At 38.9% G+C, this 19,927-nt stretch overlaps 2 protein-coding genes across 4 annotated transcripts; one reads left to right on the plus strand and one right to left on the minus strand.

Moving 5' to 3' along the window:
• Positions 1-696: 696 nt before the first annotated feature.
• dhx9 (DEAH (Asp-Glu-Ala-His) box helicase 9) lies at positions 697-13,748 on the plus strand. 3 transcript variants are annotated; one of them, XM_015355098.2, is made up of 28 exons: positions 697-744; positions 1,479-1,607; positions 1,979-2,119; positions 2,203-2,335; positions 2,604-2,743; positions 3,035-3,183; positions 4,905-4,951; positions 5,138-5,274; positions 5,580-5,669; positions 6,017-6,178; positions 6,437-6,514; positions 6,619-6,810; positions 6,926-7,067; positions 7,439-7,521; positions 7,662-7,818; positions 8,013-8,110; positions 8,331-8,544; positions 8,645-8,739; positions 9,075-9,148; positions 9,355-9,507; positions 9,817-9,977; positions 10,695-10,806; positions 10,986-11,147; positions 11,283-11,410; positions 11,524-11,753; positions 11,941-12,056; positions 12,497-12,697; positions 12,855-13,748. In XM_015355098.2, exons 2-28 carry the CDS (start codon positions 1,497-1,499, stop codon positions 13,147-13,149), a joined length of 3,801 nt encoding a protein of 1,266 aa, XP_015210584.1. In that variant the 5' UTR covers positions 697-744; positions 1,479-1,496; the 3' UTR covers positions 13,150-13,748. The 3 variants fall into 3 exon arrangements, with proteins under 3 accessions (XP_015210584.1, XP_069050155.1, XP_015210585.1); XM_069194054.1 differs by lacking the exon at positions 697-744 and adding an exon at positions 796-894; XM_015355099.2 differs by lacking the exons at positions 697-744; positions 1,479-1,607; positions 1,979-2,119; ... (1 more) ...; positions 2,604-2,743; positions 3,035-3,183 and adding an exon at positions 3,247-4,326.
• On the minus strand, positions 13,725-19,447 carry LOC102694029 (testicular spindle-associated protein SHCBP1L). Its single transcript, XM_006634660.3, has 10 exons — positions 19,021-19,447; positions 18,064-18,213; positions 17,589-17,803; positions 17,161-17,247; positions 16,114-16,332; positions 15,775-15,880; positions 15,431-15,584; positions 15,091-15,341; positions 14,730-14,861; positions 13,725-14,415 (listed from the first exon to the last, which is right to left on the minus strand). The coding sequence occupies exons 1-10, from the start codon at positions 19,441-19,443 to the stop codon at positions 14,155-14,157; spliced, it is 1,998 nt and encodes a 665-aa protein (XP_006634723.2). The 5' UTR covers positions 19,444-19,447; the 3' UTR covers positions 13,725-14,154.
• Positions 19,448-19,927: the final 480 nt, after the last annotated feature.

The raw sequence follows: 19,927 nt of genomic DNA on the forward strand, positions 1-19,927 counted from the left end.
TAATCTGAGTTGCATCAGGGTACTAAAGCTATTGTTTTCTATTAAATGCAGTTAGGCTGAATAGTTCTATATTCGAAATCTCAGCAACTTTGAGAATAACAATTTGATCACGGTCATTCTAAAAGCAGAAAAATCCCAAAACTATTAAACATCTAGATTAAAATTCACTCGAACTTTATGCAAACATGGGCCAATATTCTACGAGACCTCGGGGAAAAAAACATTTTATTGGAATTTCATTTTTTCAAAAACCTGCCTTCTGCCCTTTCCTTCTGCGTGCACAAATTAGACATTAAAAAGGTCTGTATCCTACAAAACATGAGAATGTAAAGTGTAAACATAATGCTAAATAAAGTACCTTTTCTCCAAGTACCAAGTTTTCTTTTTACCTTAATAAATTTATATTGCTCGGCAACAATTTATACCTTGAATGATACACAAATTCCCTATATAGAAGGAACACTACATCACTAAACGTCCTAAATTTTGAAATGTTTGCCACAACCATGTCTATCAAATAATGCACACAGACGGTCAACGTGTGGCGTTTTTTACACCATATTGCTGCGGTTAACAGTCTTAAGGTTAGATTTTACGGTGAGACTGATTAATACGATAACTTTATTTTCTGGAAGACCGTGGTCCAATACTGGATGGCCCCGCCCCCGATATTATAGCTTGCTTCCGGGACGGCCATTTTGTATTTTGGTGAGGAAGTGGGTTCCTTTGCGACTGTTTATACAGGTTTGTGGGCCATTTATCTTGAAATTCTGTTTTGCAGACGTGAAAATGTGTGTGCAATTCAGAAAGATACCAAATATCCAGTGAAGCTGTACTGTTCAATGAATTGTGATAGCTTCAAGCCGGTAATTGCGAGTTAGCCTCTATTAACTGGTGAGATACGGGTTTTTGTGTCTCTGCATACCACACTGCGATACTCTGGTGCTGCATTTCAGTTGCTTTGTAACTCAATGATATGATAGCAATGTTAGCAATATGTTTTCAGATATGTTTGAAGGTGCCACGCTCCGCACCTTCATTTAGATTTATTTTCTTGTCTGTGCAAACCTAAACTCTACACGCAAGAGGTTTTACAAGGGCATGAGTACGTGCAGATAATGTAGAAAACATGGGTCCAACTGAAAGAATGCTTCATTTTTACAGAGCCAAAAACGATTCTGGCAATTGTGCTTTAAGCTTTCATCGTTTATTCACATGCAAAATCCTCATCAGCTACTCAGCAGTAGCACAGCAAAAGTGTTGATCTTGAAAATGTCTACATAGTACAGTAGTGTTTAGTGTGCACTGAGTACTGCGGTCACGCACAGTGGGAGTTTTCAATTGATCTTTTGAAAATGTTGTATTCTAAGATGTATTTTATACGTGCACTCACACTTTTAGTGATATATATACATAGTTTCTGATTTTTCCGTTCCATGTTATTTTTTTTGTCAACATTTCATTCTTACACTTATCAGGAGTATTGTCAGCGCACGATGGGTGACATTAAAAACTTCCTTTACGCCTGGTGTGGAAAGAGGAAAGTCACTCCCAACTATGAAATTCGAGCAGCTGGAAACAAAAACCGACAGAAATTTATGTGTGAGGTATGCATCTTGTTGTATGTCCTGTGTACTTTTTTTTTTCAGGTTGACTTCTGTATGATCTGTTTCAATGCAAGGCAGAACAAGTAGGTTAGCCTTAATATGTGGATGGTTCTACATTTATCCTGCTGCTTTATAGGTGATTACAGCTTCTTCGGAGTCATCTTCTTAAACCTACTTCAAATATCTGACAAATAATTCATCAGCAAGACCAAAAATAGGGATTAGGAAAATGTAAATACTTCTTTCTCTTTAACAATGGCTGCTTTGTTTTAGACTTCCAGCAGTTTTAAAACGGATCAGTGGTTCGGGAAGCTTGCGTGTTGTCAGATTGCCGCTAAAATGTGCAGTTTAATTCACTTGTGTCCTCTCAGGTCCGTGTCGAGGGTTTCAACTACACTGGAATGGGAAACTCCACCAATAAGAAGGATGCTCAAGCCAACGCTGCCAGAGATTTCGTCAATTACCTTGTCCGTATGGGGGAAGTGAATGCTAGTGACGTCCCTGCATTGGGGGTTAGTAGGCGAATGTATTTGTAAATGGGTGTTAAGGTTACTGGTTAGTTGCTTTTATCCCAATGTTTTCTTTTGGTTTAAAGGCCAGTTTACCAGCCAGTGATTGTCCTGATGGTGGAGGAGGGGGAGGAGCAGGTGCAGGCAGCGGCGGCGGCTTTGGAAATCTGCCTCCAAACGGACCTATTCCTCCACATCTGATTGTAAAGGCTGAGCAAGGTGAGATGCCAGGAGATCCCTGGAGCAAGTAATAATGGGGACTGATTACACGTGGTTGTCATATGAACATATCAGACTGCCACTTGGCTGGCAGATGGATAATTAGAGCTTAATAGTGTTTTCTATAGGTAAAAAAAGAAAGTGTGTGTGTAGTGCTAATGGTATCATCTATTAACAGTATAGTGACAGTATATACTAAACTGATGGACAGTGATATGGTAAAATGATTGTTGATTTGACCAGGAAAACTTCGTTGTACACAACTCAGGTTCTGAAGCAGGACCTAGCTCGGGACCTGTTCCAGGGGTGACTGGTTTGGGCTATTCTGGTTTTAACAATGCCCAGTGGGATCGTGGCGCCAATCTTAAGGATTACTACTCAAAGAAGGAGGAACAAGAAGCACAAGCAGTAAGCCTTATTAATCCATTATTCTGCAGTTTTCCAAGCTGGTTAACAGAATGGTTTTCAAACTTCATTTAATAAAGGAAAACATTGATGCATTCTATTTTTTCGGTCTAATGTAAGTAACTTTATGATACTTGACATGAGATTAGTTTCTAGAGAATCTTTATAAAGCTATGGGTCAAATTTCCTTTCAGACTTTCCATAGAGAAGGTGCTTCCATAACCCTTTCCTTTTAAATGTTACACAGATGTCCATTATTACCAGTAACTCCTGCTTTTTTTTTTTGTCTTGTAGACTCTCGAGTCTGAAGAAGTTGATTTGAATGCTGGGCTTCATGGTAACTGGACTCTAGAGAATGCCAAAGCCCGTCTGAACCAGTTCTTTCAGAAGGAAAAGAACCAGTCAGACTACAAATACAGCCAAGTTGGGCCTGACCACAACAGGTCTGGGGGATCCACTGGAGGTTCTTTTGTCAGAAAATGTTTTTTGGTCATTTGTCCATTCCTTTGATATTCAGCTTTTCACCTTTTACTAGTGTTATGTGAACCATGCTTTGAGTGAATAGTGAAAAATGTTATGGCAGCATCTCTGTTATGCAAATGTGATGATGATATGAAGTTATTTAAATGAGGAGCGTTAGAAGCTTTTAGTTTTGGCAGGTCAAGAGTTCTTAAGACTATATAACACTATGATCTTATTAATGCATTTAAACTCAGTTATAACTTTTTGGCTAAGTTACTGTGAAGCAGTTTTAGTGTTTTTCTAAGACATCGGCTTCTGTATCTGCATAAAAGTGTTGAAATGTGTATGCTGCTCTGCTGAAGCTGCAGTGTTTCTGTGAATTGATAATGTCCTAGGTGGGCAAGCCTTAAATCAAACTGTCTCCACTCTTTTGTGCATGTGAAAGGGTTAGCTGGGTTTGAATTGCAAAAACATAAGTGTCCTGATTTATAAAGTAAGGCAGTGGCTCTAGGTTTTTTTAGGACGTTCTTTCTGTGTGGTGACAGTATGTTTCTCAGCTAGCATGTGATACAGAGAGAGCTTTTTTGGGTGTATCATGAACCCCCAGGAAGGCTCGGAGAATATCAGTGTTTTTAAGTCATACCTTGGTTTTTGTCATTGACATTTCCACAGTTTAATCCCTTTTGAGATCTCTGAATGTTCTGTCTTTGCAGACCTTATGTTACATGCTTAAACATTTAAAAATTGCACAACCTTAATGTGTTGCTGCATAATGGAAGATTTTCCTATTGCTTTATATTGTTTTTCGTTAAACGAGGTAATATTGTGGGAGATGGTAACACCAGAAATCACTATCTTAATGTTACAAAACATGTGACATGACTTAGGCATCACTAAGCTGTCACATGGTTGCATCCAGTGGGGGAACATAGTAACGTACATGGTTCTGATTTCTGGTGTTGCTGTTCCATTAGGTTTTCGAGAAGCCCACAAGGCAGATGGGACTAAGGTCATTGTTAAGCCTGGCAGAGAAACATACTGACATCCAAGATTAATTGTAGCAGTGGATAATAGGCCTCTAAGAGGCAAACTTCACTTTCTCTTGAAGCTGCTGTGCTTCAAAGGTCAGTTCTCCGTTGGTTTAAATAATTACACTTCATCGCTTCCTTTGTGAGTCTGCTGTTGGTTAATGTATTGGCAGTCGTAATGGCTTTGACAGTACATTTTTTCTCTTCTAGGTGTTATTGAAATTTGCCTTCACTTCTTACATTTTGTAGATAACTGTTTTATCCGTAAAATCGAATGTTTAAATGTGCTTTTGTAGTTACAAAAACTGAAAGAAATGTTTTCTCTTCAGACCTGTCAGTTTATAAGGGTTGTGTTTCTTTCATAACCTGAAATTTAAAATGCAATTTATATACACAAAAAAGCAGTCTTTGAAATCGCATCAATACAAAATTAGAAGGAGAAATAATGTATGTAGTTGTGTGTGCATCGCCGGCGTTCTTCAGTTTGATAAAAGGTTGTGCTGAAGTGACTTGAGCCCTACATTTGAAGCTGGCAAAAATTATTTTTTGTGTCCAAACGCAACCACTCATTTCACTTACCAAGCTGTTTTTTAGCTTCTGTAGTTAAATTATAGTATTGTTTTTATGTAAATGTTTGGAGAAAAATGCTGATCTCACCCTTTATGTTGTTACAGGAGTTTTATTGCTGAAATGAGTATTTTTGTAAGGCAACTGGGCAGAAGTAAGTACCATTCCTTCTTTTACACTTTGGATAAAAGTTAACTCATAATTCATTCCTTTTTTTTTGCTGAATTTTGTCTGAATTTTGAAGACTTTTTACACTTGGATCTTTCCAAAAAACGTAATGTATTTGCGCTCCATTGTAAATGGATTCGGTCTGTGCCTAACCTGTTTTTATTTTTGACAGAAATCTTTGCCCGTGAGCATGGCTCTAACAAGAAGCTGGCTGCCCAGTCCTGCGCGCTCTCTCTTGTTAGACAGCTCTACCATCTTGGAGTAATTGAGGCTTACACGGGACAAACCAAAAAGAAAGAAGGAGAAACGGTGAGTGGGGTAGCTTTTGTGTAACGGGGTGTGTTGGAAAGAACTTTGAGATCGATTTGTGTCTGAGTCTTGAAATAAAGGGGGGTTTGTGACCTGGACTTCATTATCGAAAATGAATTATTTTTCCCTGACTTGAAATTTAAAAATCAACATGTTACAATTAAATTTCACTATGGCTATACACACATTGCTCAGGTGGCAGGCCTTTTGGATTAAATTCTGTTCCAGATGGTTCTTGAAAGGTCACATATAGCCGAATCAGACCACCACAGAAGTGTAAAACTTGTTGTTCTCTGTTCACGCAGCTGGAAGCCTTTGAAGTAAATGTTACTGACGATTTGCAGCGGCAGCTGCACTCTGTCGTTCAGGAGCTGGGCCTTCAGATTCCTCTACCGGTGAGCTCTCTTAAGACAAACATGGCTGGTGAAACTTCAGTAGCATTACATTTGTTACAACCGAGAATTATGTATATGTTGAGTGTAATAGAAGTGTAACGGGTGGAATTGTTGAGTGGCACAACTTGTTGAGTCGTCAACATATTCCTTGTGTAAATACTCCAAACACTTTTTCACATGTTCTCTGAACCTGTGTTTTATTTTAAATATGCTTTGTTGGCAGACTGTTACTGTCAATGCTACAGTCTCTTAAGGACCCATTTGAATCTTTTTTTCCTCGAAGTCTTGGGTGAATTGCGAGATTAATATGAATGAATTTGGCAATTTTTTTTTTTTTACATGCCCAGCCCGAAGCCCCAGGCAATCCTGTTTCATTGATACAGGGCAAAATTGCCCATTTTGAGCCCTCCCAGAAGCAGAGCATGGCTGGTGTAGTGCCGTGGTCACCACCACAAGTCAACTGGAACCCCTGGACAAGCAGTAATATTGATGATGGACCTCTTGCTTTTGTAAGTGCTGAGCTGTTTCTGTTCTTTCTGCATCATTAAGTAGTTTTAGTGCTCCCTGTGGCATTTTCATTTTACATATCTTGTGTGAGAAGATCTTGGGGAACTATCTGTGCTGCCTGACTTGTATTACCCATATTATTTCATTTGTGTTCAGTCTTTCGTGAATTTTCATTATTTGCTTAGAGAACACCACTACAGCTGAATGCAAGTTCTGGTGAGAAATTAAGGATTCTTTTTGTTTTGTTTTTTCCCTCCCAGTGTACCCCGGAACAGATCAGTTCAGATCTACAAAATGAACTGATGTATCAGCTGGAACATGACCAAACCCTGCAACAGGTGTGCGTCACGTGCAGTACTTTATTTCTTTATTCTTTATGGTGCACAGAATTTCATCCTGTGGACACAGCATAATTTTGATCACCCAGACATCTCCATTTCAGATTCTTCAAGAGCGTGAGCAGCTGCCCGTGAAGAAGTTTGAACAGGAGATTATGACTGCAATCCACAGTAATTCTGTCGTCATCATTAGAGGTGCCACAGGCTGTGGAAAAACCACTCAGGTTCCGCAGTATATCCTGGATGAATACATCAAGAATGGAAAAGCTTCAGATTGTAACATTGTTGTCACCCAGGTAAGGACACAAAAAAAGTGTGACCACTGAATGAGAGGACAACAAAGTAATCTAAAATAGACATGTAAAAACTGTCTAGAATACAACAAAATGCTGTTTATCTTTGTTTTGGTAGCCTCGCCGAATCAGTGCGGTTTCTGTAGCTGAACGTGTCGGCTCTGAGCGGGGCGAAGATTTGGGGAAAAGCTGTGGGTACAGTGTGCGTTTCGAGTCCATCCTGCCCAGACCCCACGCCAGCATTCTTTTCTGCACAGTGGGTAGGTGTCGCTTACAGTCAGAGATTTAGCCAGACTGGGGGAAATTTGTGTCTCTCTGGTGACACTGCAAACCCACAGGTACTTGACAAGATGCAGGCGTGCTGAGAGTCATTTGCACACCAATCAGTTGTGTGCCAGTTCTTAGAGAATCCCTGCTCACTATTTGGTTCTGTCACTAGCTTTAGAAAAGAGATTGCTGGACTGAAGAGCTCAGCCTGTGCTCTGAGAACAAGCCTGTTCCAATTCAGCCTTTACTTTGAAATAAGAGGCATAAGCTATAGCATTTCCATCTTGACAATGAGAGGATATTCCAATTTTAAGTAGGTTCATTTGGGTGTTTTTAATTGTAGTATTTTTTTTTTCTTCTGCAGGTGTACTGCTAAGAAAATTGGAATCTGGTATTCGAGGAATCAGTCATGTCATTGTGGATGAAATTCATGAAAGAGATCTGAATGTCAGTATTTCACATTTAATTTTTTCTAGATCTTAAAGCCTCAGTGATTTTGAATATAAAAATTCTGAGTATTTGTCACATTGCAATCTTGTTTTTGAGATCTTAGTTGAAGAGGGACTAAAATGTTTTTCCTGTTTCAGACTGACTTTCTTATGGTTGTCCTGAGGGATGTTGTACAGGCTTTCCCAGAAATCAGAGTCATTCTCATGTCTGCTACTATTGACACCACCATGTTCCGTGAATATTTCTTCAACTGTCCAGTGATAGAGGTTTTTGGACGAACATATCCAGTTCAAGGTTTGTTTTTAAAATGCTTGAAAAATATTTTTTGCAGCTGTAATCAAGATTGTTTCATTACTTTTTGGATTAAGGCATTACGTTCATACTGATATAGTTTTTCACATGCAGACAACTTATCCAAAGTGCACTGTTTGTGTGACTGTGTATCATATGCACAATGCAAGCCAAATAATGCAGTTTTCCTTATCAAGAGTATTTCCTGGAGGACTGTATCCAGATGACTCAGTTTGTTCCTCCCCCATCTGATAAAAAGAAAAAGGATAAAGATGAAGAGGGTGGAGATGAAGAGGTAATTCTTTATTGCTCTTTATCCTGATTTTGCTTGAATGCTTTCGACAGTAGCTCTACATGACCATAAGGTCATATTGTGATCCTACTGTGCAGTCAGTCCTGCCATTTATCAGTTTCATTGCAAAGTATGAATGTCTTATTACATTTATCCTAGATTAGCAAGCAGACTGTTGCAATTATTTAAATTCCAGTAATTTTTAAGCATCGCTCTGTTTCAGACAAACTGTAATGTTATATGTGGACCAGAATATGGCCCCGAGACCAAAAACTCCATGGCCCAGATAAATGAGAAGGAAACGCCCTTTGAACTGATTGAAGCTTTGCTGAAATACATTGAAACACTCAGCGTTCCTGGAGCTGTGCTGGTGTTCTTGCCTGGCTGGAATCTCATTTACTCTATGCAGAGGCATCTGGAGATGAATCCACATTTTGGTAGGTGGCTTTCTAATTCGGCACTGCAGAGATTTTGAAATAAGTGCTGCCCTTCTGTGGATTTTATTTTATTGTTATTCATTTCCTCTCTTTTTCTTAGCAAGTCACCGCTATAGGGTTTTGCCTTTACACTCCCAGATTCCACGTGAGGAACAGAGGAGAGTGTTTGATCCTGTGCCCGACAATGTTACAAAGGTTAGTCATGTTCTGCAGTGTTTTATTGTTATAAACCTTTTTTTTAAATATTTGGGTTCATAGGTGAAATGGATATTGTCTAATTTGGCTCCCACCAAATTAATTTGGCCTTAGTGGTATTTTAATTGCCCTTTAAACATGTGTTATAAAAAATAGCTAGAGCTGTGTAATTTCGGAAAAATGACAAATGTAGTTCAGAGCTAATTTTTATTATTTCTTCCCTTTAAAAAATGCATTCTGCATCTTTATATAGCTAAAACTCAATTGCTCTTAAAAACTATATGAAGATTTTACAATGTTTGCACTGTATGTGAGAGATGATTTTGTTTTTACAGGTTATCTTGTCCACAAATATTGCAGAGACCAGTATTACAATCAATGATGTTGTCTACGTGATTGACTCCTGCAAGTAAGTTCTTGTTAATGTTCTATTAACTTGTAAATTGTAGATCTGTTAAATCCATTAATAGGTCAAAGGAGCAATTATATTTAATTTAAGCTTATAAATTGCCCCCCCCCCCCCCCCGGGAACAAATCTACCTAGTTCTCCTGGATAGCCTACTTGTGTAATATGATTTGATGACTTAGAGCTGTGTTCTCGTTTTTAAATTAAAGGCAAAAGGTTAAACTGTTTACAGCCCACAACAACATGACTAACTATGCTACAGTCTGGGCATCCAAGACAAATTTGGAACAGCGGAAAGGCAGAGCTGGCCGAGTCCGACCTGGATTCTGTTTCCATCTGTGTAGCAGAACACGCTTTGAAAGGTAAAGCAAGTCCTCATTTACATGTTCGAAATGACCTAGTACAGAACATCTGGTCACTTTGCAAGCATTCATTTACATTTTCATCCTTTGGGTTTCTTTCATTTTTTTTCTTGCGCTGGTGTTAATTAGAAGAATCTTAGTTGACGCTCTCATCATTAGCTGAGCAGCACGCTGCTTAGAAACCTAGAAACTATCAATAGGGATTGCATTTCCTAGCACATTGGGATTGAAAACATCTTGATGCACGTAACAGTGAAATTCCTAAGATGACAAAAAAGTGAATCCTGTTCCTGCCATTTTTTTCCCCAGACTCGAAACACACATGACCCCTGAGATTTTCCGTACTCCTCTGCATGAAGTAGCCCTCAGCATCAAGCTTCTAAGGCTTGGGGGCATTGGACATTTCTTATCAAAAGCTATTGAGCCTCCTCCCTTGGATGCAGTTATTGAAGCAGAGCATACTTTGAGAGGTACAATTTATACAAGTGGTCCTTAGTCTTTGTCCTGGGAGACCCACTGTCTGCTGGTTTTAGTTCTTCCTGGGCACTTAATCACTGGTACTAATTGGTGCATATAATAAATCTGCTTGGGACTTTTTCTGTTCTCAGGCCTGGGTTTTAAAAATATTTTTAACTTGTTTAACGTTAACATGCTTCAAGACCACATACCACTTTTAAATTAAGGACTCTGCTAAACCTGACGTTTATTCACTTTAATGCGCTTGGGTATGATAAGCAACCTACAGCTTGCTAATTTAAGATTCTGTTCCTTATTTCTGCTTAAAAAAAACTCATTTCATCATAAACTAGTCACATATTAACAGAGGAGTTGAAATGTCAGTGTATTCGTGCACTTAATATTTTTCAGTCTGCTTAAATAGTTGGTCACATCTGATCTCACAAATCTGAATGAAGGCTGTTTTTAAACCTTCAATCCCTAATTAAGAGGGTTGTTATCAATTTCAAATTCCATTCAGGTTTTTATGACCTGAAAGCTAACTTTAAAAATAAAAACTGAAATCAATTAGCCTGTAATTAATTCAGCAGGAGCAAATACAACATTATAAAAGCAGGAACACCAGAACAAGGATCAAGCACCACTAATTTGCACATCAGGCTAATATAGTTTCTTGGCATTTTTTTTTTAAAACCTATCCAGTAATGCAAATGAACTTTTGTTATTTTAAGAACTGGATGCTTTGGATACCAATGATGAGTTGACCCCTCTAGGCAGAATCCTTGCCAAACTCCCCATTGAACCACGTCTTGGAAAGATGATGATTATGGGCTGCATTATCAAGTGAGTCTTATAATCTTTACAATTGGTTAATTTCATACCAGTCGTGCAATCTAAAGGTCTTAAATGTCCTTGTGTACTCATGACCTATATATAGAAGTTGTGAATGTGTATATATAAATGAACGAATGGATAAAAATTGCTTAGCAACTGCAACAAGATTTTCCCTGCCTCTCTTCCAGTGTTGGCGATGCTGTGTGCACAATATCAGCCGCCACTTGTTTCCCTGAGCCTTTCATCAATGAAGGGAAGCGTCTGGGGTTTGTCCACAGGAACTTTGCAGGGACTAGGTTCTCGGATCACGTAGCCCTTCTTTCTGTGTTCCAGGCCTGGGATGATGCCAGGTATGTTCGTTTAAATGACTAATCCAAATTTTAAACTCTATTCTTAATATCCAATCCTGTGGTTAATCCTCATACATCTAGTTCTGTAACCCCATGACTATCTTTATTGCCAGATATTCTTGTCTTTACTTGTAGAATGGGTGGCGAAGACGCAGAAGTTCGATTTTGTGAGCACAAAAGGCTAAACATGGCCACTCTGCGGATGACATGGGAGGCTAAAGTGCAGCTTAAGGATATCCTCGTTAATTCTGGATTTCCCGAAGGTAAACATTTTGTGGTGTTTTCACTTGATTGGGGAAACCTAGAAATTGTGGGTTTGTTTTGAAGTGTGTATAATTTTGCTTTTGAGTTTTCAGAAGGTTGTTTTATTTTTCAGAGTGCTTGATGACACAGATGTTCAATAACTTCGGGCCAGATAACAATCTGGATGTGGTCATCTCCTTGCTGACATTTGGCTTTTATCCCAACGTTTGCTATCACAAGGAGAAAAGGAAGATCCTCACCACCGAGGGGCGCAATGCTTTAATCCACAAATCCTCTGTTAACTGTCCCTTCAGCAGCCAAGACATGAAATATCCTTCACCATTCTTTGTGTTTGGAGAAAAGGTGAGTTTGCTCATGAGGGATGCAGAAGGGTATAATGTAAAGCATGTCAATTTTAACTGCAAAATATTTTTCTTATTTGGGCAGTGAAAGCAACTGCCATCATAATAAATGAAATTTGTGGGCATTCAGAAGGGATAGTTGTTGTAACCCTGATTTCATATAACACTGCATTTTAAATTTTGTGCAGATCAGGACAAGGGCCATCTCGGCAAAAGGAATGACTTTGGTCAGCCCTCTTCAGCTGATTCTGTTTGGGTCAAAGAAAATCACTTCAGATGGTGAACTTATTTTACTTGATGAATGGTAAATATCGATTCTGTATTCTTTTGCCTATATAATAAGTTTGTTATAAATTAATATTAGTAATTATTAACCAGAATTAACTACAAATATGAAATTGTGTTTCTGAATCTGCATAGTACAGAAAATAAATTATTTGGAGTATATATATTTACTGCTTGTACTCTCAACTATTCATTTTTTGACTTGTTTCACAAGAACCTGTAAAGGCTGCCTCGGCCTATACTACTGGTAGCCTGGGATTCTCACTTTTCTTTTTATGTCCATGACAGTCTAGTTTATATAAAGGATTATCCTTTTACTAGAACACATGGATGAAATACTCTAGCTTTGACTGAAATTCCAGAAGAGCTTTTGCATATAGTATAGTAAATTGCATATAGTAAGGTTGTTCAGGATACCTGAGGCCCAGTACTATTTGGTGAATTGTCATCTCTTTCTAGGATAAAACTGAAGATGCCTCATGATGTTGCTGCCTGTATTGCTGCTCTCAGAACAGGAGTAGAGGCACTTGTTGTCGAAGTAACTAAAGATCCTGAATACATAAGACAGATGGGTCCTGTGAATGAACGCATGTTGAACATCATTCGTCAAATTTCAAAACCCTCTGCCGCAGGGATACACCTAATGGTGAACAACTCAAGGTAATTTAATTTTTCTGATATTTGGTTTTGAGCTGTGCCCTGAAGGTCAGCTGAATTGTTCATGACATGTTGTATTAAACCAACAGGATATTCATCTAGTTATCCAGTTTGAACATTTTTTTTTTCTCTGTGACAAATAATGATTTTTATTTTCCAGGTTTGGGGATGGCCCACGGCCTCCGAAGATGGCGCGGTATGAGGGTGGTGGGGGCTACAGAGGCCGAGGAGGCTACCAGGGCGGGGGTGGCTACGGAGGAGGGGGTGGCTACGGAGGAGGTGGCTACGGAAGAGGTGGTGGATATGGAGGATTTGGAAATGGAGGCGGTGGTGGTGGATACAGAGGAGGGGGCTATGGAGGAGGGGGTGGAGGCTTCAGAGGCTCAGGCTATGGGGGATACAGGGGAGGTGGAGGACACAGGGGAGGAGGGGGTTACAGAGGTGGTGCATTTTAGGAACCGTTTATGCTAAAGGGATACTGCTTGGGTGTATTTTTCCTAAAAGGCCATGGTGTATGGAAATCCTTATGTTCAGTAAACCTTTAAAACTTTGGACTTGTGGTTCTCAGAGGTTTTTTTTTTTACTTTCAATCTGTCTTTGTGGAGTTTGTTTCTAAATTTAGTATGCAGTTAGTGCTTTAGGTCATGTGTGCCCAACTCCAGGTATCAATATATGCTGTCCAGCAGATTTTCTAGGTCTCTTTAAATCCATCCTCTTAAGAATGAGAAATTTGATTTGTACAGTTAAGCAAATATTGAGTTTAGTTAGGTAATTAAGGGCTCATGAGGAAGAAAAAGCAGAAACTGTCTGGTCCTCCAGGACAGGAGTTTTATACCTCTGAGCGAAGATATTCAGTTCTCGATCTCTGCACAGTGAATTGCAATAGAATGCTTGTAAAATATCTGGACTTCAGCTAGGCTTGGAGTGTCAAATTGTTTTAAAATAAAAGGCAAATCTGTATGTCAAATGTAAGGAATCCACTAAATGTAAAAAAGGCAATATGTGAATAACAAACTCTACCCACAGTGGATTTAAATAAAACATTTAAAGTTGATTTTTATTGGTTTGCTTTAAGTAGTCTTTCCATGGTACACATTTGTAATAAACATCAATAATACATGGCATAATGCACCATACAGTATGAAGATTGGGAACTTTTAAAATATAGTTTTCAGGTTTTTAACAACATTTGAGAGAGCAATCTTTCATCCATCCATTTTTAACTTAAAAATATCAGTGTTCAGTTCCATTCAGCTTAAATGAATTTGTAGGTAAACAAAACTTTTATTAATCTGTGATACTGGGGAGTGGATTTGTATGTGGATTTTAGGATGGAACCACTCCTGTAGCTGATTTGAGTTTTTTACAACTCCTAAAGAACTGAATGGAATGTTTTTGATAAACATAAAAAGGCACATTAAAAGTTTTCATAGTTAAAAAATATCTTGGATTTTGTCAGATTAAGAAGATGCAGAAATATTATGGAGACACCCAATGTCTCCCATGGTATTGGCTACAAGTTTATTAGTATTAATTTCAAGACTAAGGTTTTGTATTGCCTTTGAAAGGAGATCTGTCTCTCTTTGGTCTCCACTAGAAAGCTGCTCCAGATCATCCTCATGTATTTGACAAAGATTATTGGGTCCAATGATGGTTACTCCATAGCCTTGGTTGTTATGAATATAGTTATTGCGCATCTTCAGTTTTGGCTCTGGAAGAACCTGTTAATAAATCAATATATAACAAGCCATTGAGTATCCATAATGCTACTGTGCTCTGTGTTACAAAAGGATGAACATCCAACATTTATTATTAAAATGAAGTGTCTGGTCTCCATGTTAAAGCCAGTTTGGCCTTTAACTTTTTCTAAAATACTGCTTTTGATTAATCAAATCATCTTTCAAGTAAAAATAGTCAAGAAGTAAATATACTTAAGTTACACTTAAAAGTAAAATGAGTAATCTAAAACATGTTTAAGCATTTATGATTCAGGATATATCTGATTTAATATTAAGAATGTTTGTATAGGTGTTACCTTTACAGAGATGCCTCCTAGTGAGGTTTTCAAGATATCTTTGAAATTTGATGTCTTGAAATTGCTACAGTGGTGGATATTATTCCCCTCCAGTTCTGCAACACTTCCAGGATAGAGTTCTACCCCTGCCCCCTGGAGAGAATAAATACTTACACTCAGTTATTAAATTAGGTATATAATGAAAGATGGAGACAAGTCATTCAACATGTTATGTGGCTGAAAATTAATTCAGCTGTCATTAAAGGAAATAACCTAACATTTACCTTTATAATATTTTAGATACTTAACAGGCAGCTATGCATGTATGGCAGTATGTCTTTTAAAATGAGTTTCAAAGATGAGAGTTTTTTTGTTAGGTTACCTGAGCACCAAAGATCTCGCAGTTTTTCATAACCAAGGTAGCTCCTGTCAGAACGCAGATGCCAGTCCCTTCGCACTTCAGTATGCAATTCTCCAAAGTCATTTGACCAGATTCTACTACTATAATGCCATCACAGGTCTCACGCTGAACTAAAGTTAGGTTCATCAGAGTTACATTTGAGGCTTTGGATGCAATAAAAGTATCATGTGTTGGATCTGAAAAAATAACTGCATCTTTTTGGTTTTGAGTTCCTAAAGACAAAAAATAAAGCAATTAAAAAGTCACCATGTGTGCAGTGTATACCATATATGAATTAACATTGAGTTCAATTAATTTGTACCTTGTATAGTGATGTCATCTACCAAACAACTAAGTGCGGCAGCCTGATATTTCCCTGGGAAAACCATCACTATGTCTCCAGAGAAGCAGGAGTCTAGAGCTGCAGATAGACTGTCATGCTGTTGAATCAGGGTGTCAGCAGAGAGGTTCTTTATCTGCTCTTCCAAAGAAAGATGCTCCATTAAAACAGTGTAAAAGAATTTCACACAGTTCTCTTCAGTTTTGGTTATTAGTTGAAGAGCTATTCTACACAAAATGTTAAAAGTATAATACTGCAGTGGTTTATTTAGCAAGTAACTGTATTAACTGATAAATTTGACTTATGAAAACTTTTTACAAACATACCATATCAGCTGTCATTATCTGGGTTACTATATGGTTTACAATTTTTCCAGAGGCCCTTTGACCTTTTCTTCGTTTAAATATTCTGGGAAAGAATGGTCCATGAGCCCTGTGATTAAGGAAAGAATTATTGTATAATATGCTTCTGATATCTGCTTTCGATTATGTCAGCTTGTCCCCCTTAAACCCGCTTAAAGGTTAAAGATGTTTAAAAACCTAATACAAAATATTACTTCACCTAGCAATGAAAAGCTACTATACAATGTTAAATCAAAAGATAAATGATGTAATATGGTAACTGGGGAACTAATGAAGCTCTTAAAATATAAATAAAACTCTTACCTGAGGCGCAAGTCTTCCCATAATCTTAGAAATCTAGCAAGCATTAAGATTTCATAGTGCTTTTTCCAGCATTCAACAGCTTCTATAGGTAATGGATCATCTCCAATGGTGCTCTGATACTCAGTCAGCTCTAATTGTTTATTCCTGTATTCCTCTAGGGTCTTCTTAAAACGCGTACCAATTGGGCCTGGAATAGTCCCATCCTGAATGTCATAGTACCTGTAAAAGGCATGGATGTAAGATGTAAAAACAATTTGGAAATTTTAAAATAGAAGTTACATTTCCTAACTTAATACTAGAGCTACAGGGAGTGGGGGAAAATACAAGGAACCACTGGAGTAAACACCAAATATATTGGGGGGAAAAAAGAGCATCCACATGCAAATAATGTTACCAACAAGTAATGGGCTACCAAGCAAGCAAATGTAACATGTTCAGATGAATCATCCTTTATTATGTTCTCGACAAACATGTGTGCCGACTTTTAAGAACTCTACTACCCTGAGTGCTTGGTAGGGTTCCATAATGTTGTGGGGCACAACTTCCTTAGTTTGGGTTCATTTGTTCCATTAGAAGAAAAGGTCAATACTGTACATATTGTTATTTAGTGATACTCATCATCTTTACACCATGTTGTAACATTTCTTTCTTGCTTGGAGCAGTGTCTTTCAGGGTGGCAATGCTGCTTTCCACAGTGCATGTATGATTGCCCAATGGTTTAATGAGCATGACATTGCTGTTGTCCATACTGTATGTTATGGCCTCAGTCACCAGATCTCAACCCAATCAAGCTTTTAATGGATATTCTGGAATGATGCCTTAATGACTCTTCTGCACCTCTATTATTTAGCACTGAATTGACTCCGTTGTGGGGAAAAAAAGATGTCACATCCATTCTGCAGAATTCCGGACTGCAGTCAATTCTATACTACAGGATACAGAGGTAGCTCAACACCTATTAAGTGAAGTTACATTGGTGTTTCCATTTTTGCCCATTTATCTTTGTAGTTTTCATTTCTTGCTTGAATGGCAAGTGTAAACACTCACAGCTGTAGGCGTTTCTCAATAACGCCAGCATATTCTTCACATTCCTCTTCGTCATCCCAGTCTCTCCAGAGAACATCATAGAAAAACCTTGATTTGTCAAAATGTAAATTAAGTTCGAATGTTACATAACCATCTGTGTTGTAGAGAGCTGTTCTACATAGAATATTCAGCCTTCTTTAATGTGTGTTCACATAAAACCAATAAACATTGTCTCTAAAAGAACTCAAATCTGAACACTTAATTGATGTTCTGTAAACCACTGAGGAACAATTTACTAGTGTTTTATAATGACAAGAATACATCATGACAATCATTGGAATTACGTAATTTTTCAATTAATTAACAAATAAAAGCCATAAAGGACCAATTTTATACCAATACAACTAATTTTCTCAGTGTGCTTATTAAATAAAAATCAAATACTGTACCGTGCATTTTCCAAAGCTTGGGCAATGTTTTTCATTGAACTATCTAATCCCTCTATGGGGTATACATCCAGAACTGGGACACAGTAATCATGTTCTTTCAATATTTCCTCAGCTAGCTCTCTTGGCAGATTAGAAATATTTGAAGAAAATGGCTCCACAATGGAAACAGTGACTCGCAGAGGAGGAAGCATTTCTTGACATGGCTTGCTATTCACCTAAAAGAGTTTTTTTACCGATTTAATTATGCAGCACAATGTGCATTAAACTGTAAAATACAAAATTAACAAAATACACACTTTATTGTAGTCGTAAAGGAGAATGTTTACCTAAACAAGTTAATTTTTTTTAAATTTTAGGATTCTTATTCACTTTTAATGTCTTGTTTTCACATTGATGTTTCCCCACTTGCTGTAGATGAGATATTTTACTTAAGTCTTTATAAAATGACTTCAAGGTCAATTTCAGAACAACGTACCTCAACTAGAATACCAACATAAGGTATCTGGCCATCTTCACAGTTTCTAAAGAAGTACTCTGGATTTGTTTTCCATACTCCAATCCAAGAACTGTTAGTGGCAAGGTTTTTGATCAAATAGTTGCTTAGAGCTTCATCGGCATCCTCTGCCTAAACTCACATCGGAAACATAAGTGAGCGTTTGCAAACACAAAATAGATGTGAAATATCAGTATGAGCCGTGCTTGTGTAGCCCTACAGGCTAAGAGCAGAGTGTAGAGGAGAGAGGTGCCAAAGATCAGATAGAGGTATGGTAATAATAATAATAATTGCTCACGTTTATATAGTGCTTTTCTGGACACTCCACTCAAAGCGCTTTACAGGTAATGGGGACTCCCCTCCACCGCCACCAATGTGCAGCATCCACCTGCAATGGCAGCCACGGTGTGCCAGTATGTTCACCACACACTAGCTCTCAGTGGGGAGGAGAGCAGAGTAATGAAGCCAATTCATAGAGCGGGATTATTAGGAGGCCATGATTGGTAAGGACCAATGGGAAATTTGGCCAGAATGCCGGGGTTACACCCCTCTCTTTTCGAGAAATGCCCTGGGATTTGTAATGACCACAGAGAGTCAGGACCTCGGTTTTACGTCTCATCCGAAGGACGGCGCCTGTTTACAGTATAGTGTCCCCGTCACCATACTGGGGCATTAGGACCCACATGGACCGCAGGGTGAGCGCCCCCTGCTGGCCCCACTAACACCTCTTCCAGCAGCAACCTTAGTTTTTCCCAGGAGGTCTCCCATCCAGGTACTGACCAGGCTCACACCTGCTGAGCTTCAGTGGGTGACATGAAGATAAAGCTCGTTAGGAAAGGGTTAGCAGGTAAAAACCAGCAGCTGTGGCTTGGAGCTCTGAGGCGGTCTCTGGTAGGAGATGCTCACATTGCGTGACTGAAGTTTGTACTATTACTGTACCTTGCATTGTCCCAGAATCTGGTCGCAGAACAGGGCAGCCCTCTCCACATGGCTGAATCTGTGACTGGAGATGTAAACTGGTGGTAGGTTCAGTGCTTGCTGTGTCGTCTCAGCACACCCCTCTCCCTCAGGTGACGGTGTGAGAAGCCTCCTCCGCACGGCTGTCTTCGGGTGGAGGCCTGGCGTCTCCGAGCCGGTTTCCACACCTGCACCTCTGACCCCGGGGCACTGCTGTGGGGCCTCTGCTGCGTCTGGTTTCATATTTTCTCCTTCCTCCGACCCTCGCTCTGCGTTCTGGTCGGCCGTACCACCCGTTAAGGGGCCGTGTTTCGGTGAGCTCGGAGAACCGTTCAAAAACATTTGAAAGCCTCTAGTGTTTTTTTCTCCTCGTCGTAAGCGTTCGTTGCGTCTTCCGTTGGACATTAACGGCCGGTTGACGTCACAGGAACTGGCACGAGCATGACTGTGTGGCACGTGAAAAGTAAGGTACGTTCAAGAAGAGAGGCTGCACCAAAATCACCAGTATTATTATTAACCACTAACCGGTTTAAACGTGTTAATGTAAAAGCCGGTACATCTTTGCACCAGGCAAGGAAGACCACCGTCCTCTTCGAAAAGTCTTTGAACGTATCCAATTAATTTTTCTGTCATTACTAATTTACAGCTGGACAGATACTGTATTCTTGCGGGGCGACAGCCTCACAATTTAACACATCGTTTGTTCACCTACCAGCTGAATACTGAGTCAGGCTCAGAGCTTTATTGTCTCCCGAGTGAAGAAACAATAAAAGATCAAAAAAACTTTGTGTGATTACAGTATCTGTCATGTTAACCTGTCCTTTTTTGAATTAAATTGTTTCGCTACCTCTTTCTGTAGATTAAACATAGCGTGCTTCATAATTAGATA

Source organism: Lepisosteus oculatus, chromosome 9 (genome assembly GCF_040954835.1).
Source record: "Lepisosteus oculatus isolate fLepOcu1 chromosome 9, fLepOcu1.hap2, whole genome shotgun sequence".
NCBI lineage: Eukaryota > Metazoa > Chordata > Actinopteri > Semionotiformes > Lepisosteidae > Lepisosteus > Lepisosteus oculatus.

Coding starts and splice junctions, on each gene's coding strand:
- dhx9 (XM_015355098.2), top strand. CDS start 1,497: ATGGGTGACATTAAAAACTTCCTTTACGCCTGGTGTGGAAAGAGGAAA. Junction 8,740..9,074: donor TGCCCGACAATGTTACAAAG/GTTAGTCATGTT, acceptor TTGTTTTTACAG/GTTATCTTGTCCACAAATAT. Junction 9,508..9,816: donor AGCAGAACACGCTTTGAAAG/GTAAAGCAAGTC, acceptor TTTTTTCCCCAG/ACTCGAAACACACATGACCC.
- LOC102694029 (XM_006634660.3), bottom strand. CDS start 19,443: ATGTCCAACGGAAGACGCAACGAACGCTTACGACGAGGAGAAAAAAAC. Junction 17,804..18,063: donor ATGTTGGTATTCTAGTTGAG/GTACGTTGTTCT, acceptor AAACTCTTTTAG/GTGAATAGCAAGCCATGTCA. Junction 15,342..15,430: donor AGATGACATCACTATACAAG/GTACAAATTAAT, acceptor TTTTGTCTTTAG/GAACTCAAAACCAAAAAGAT.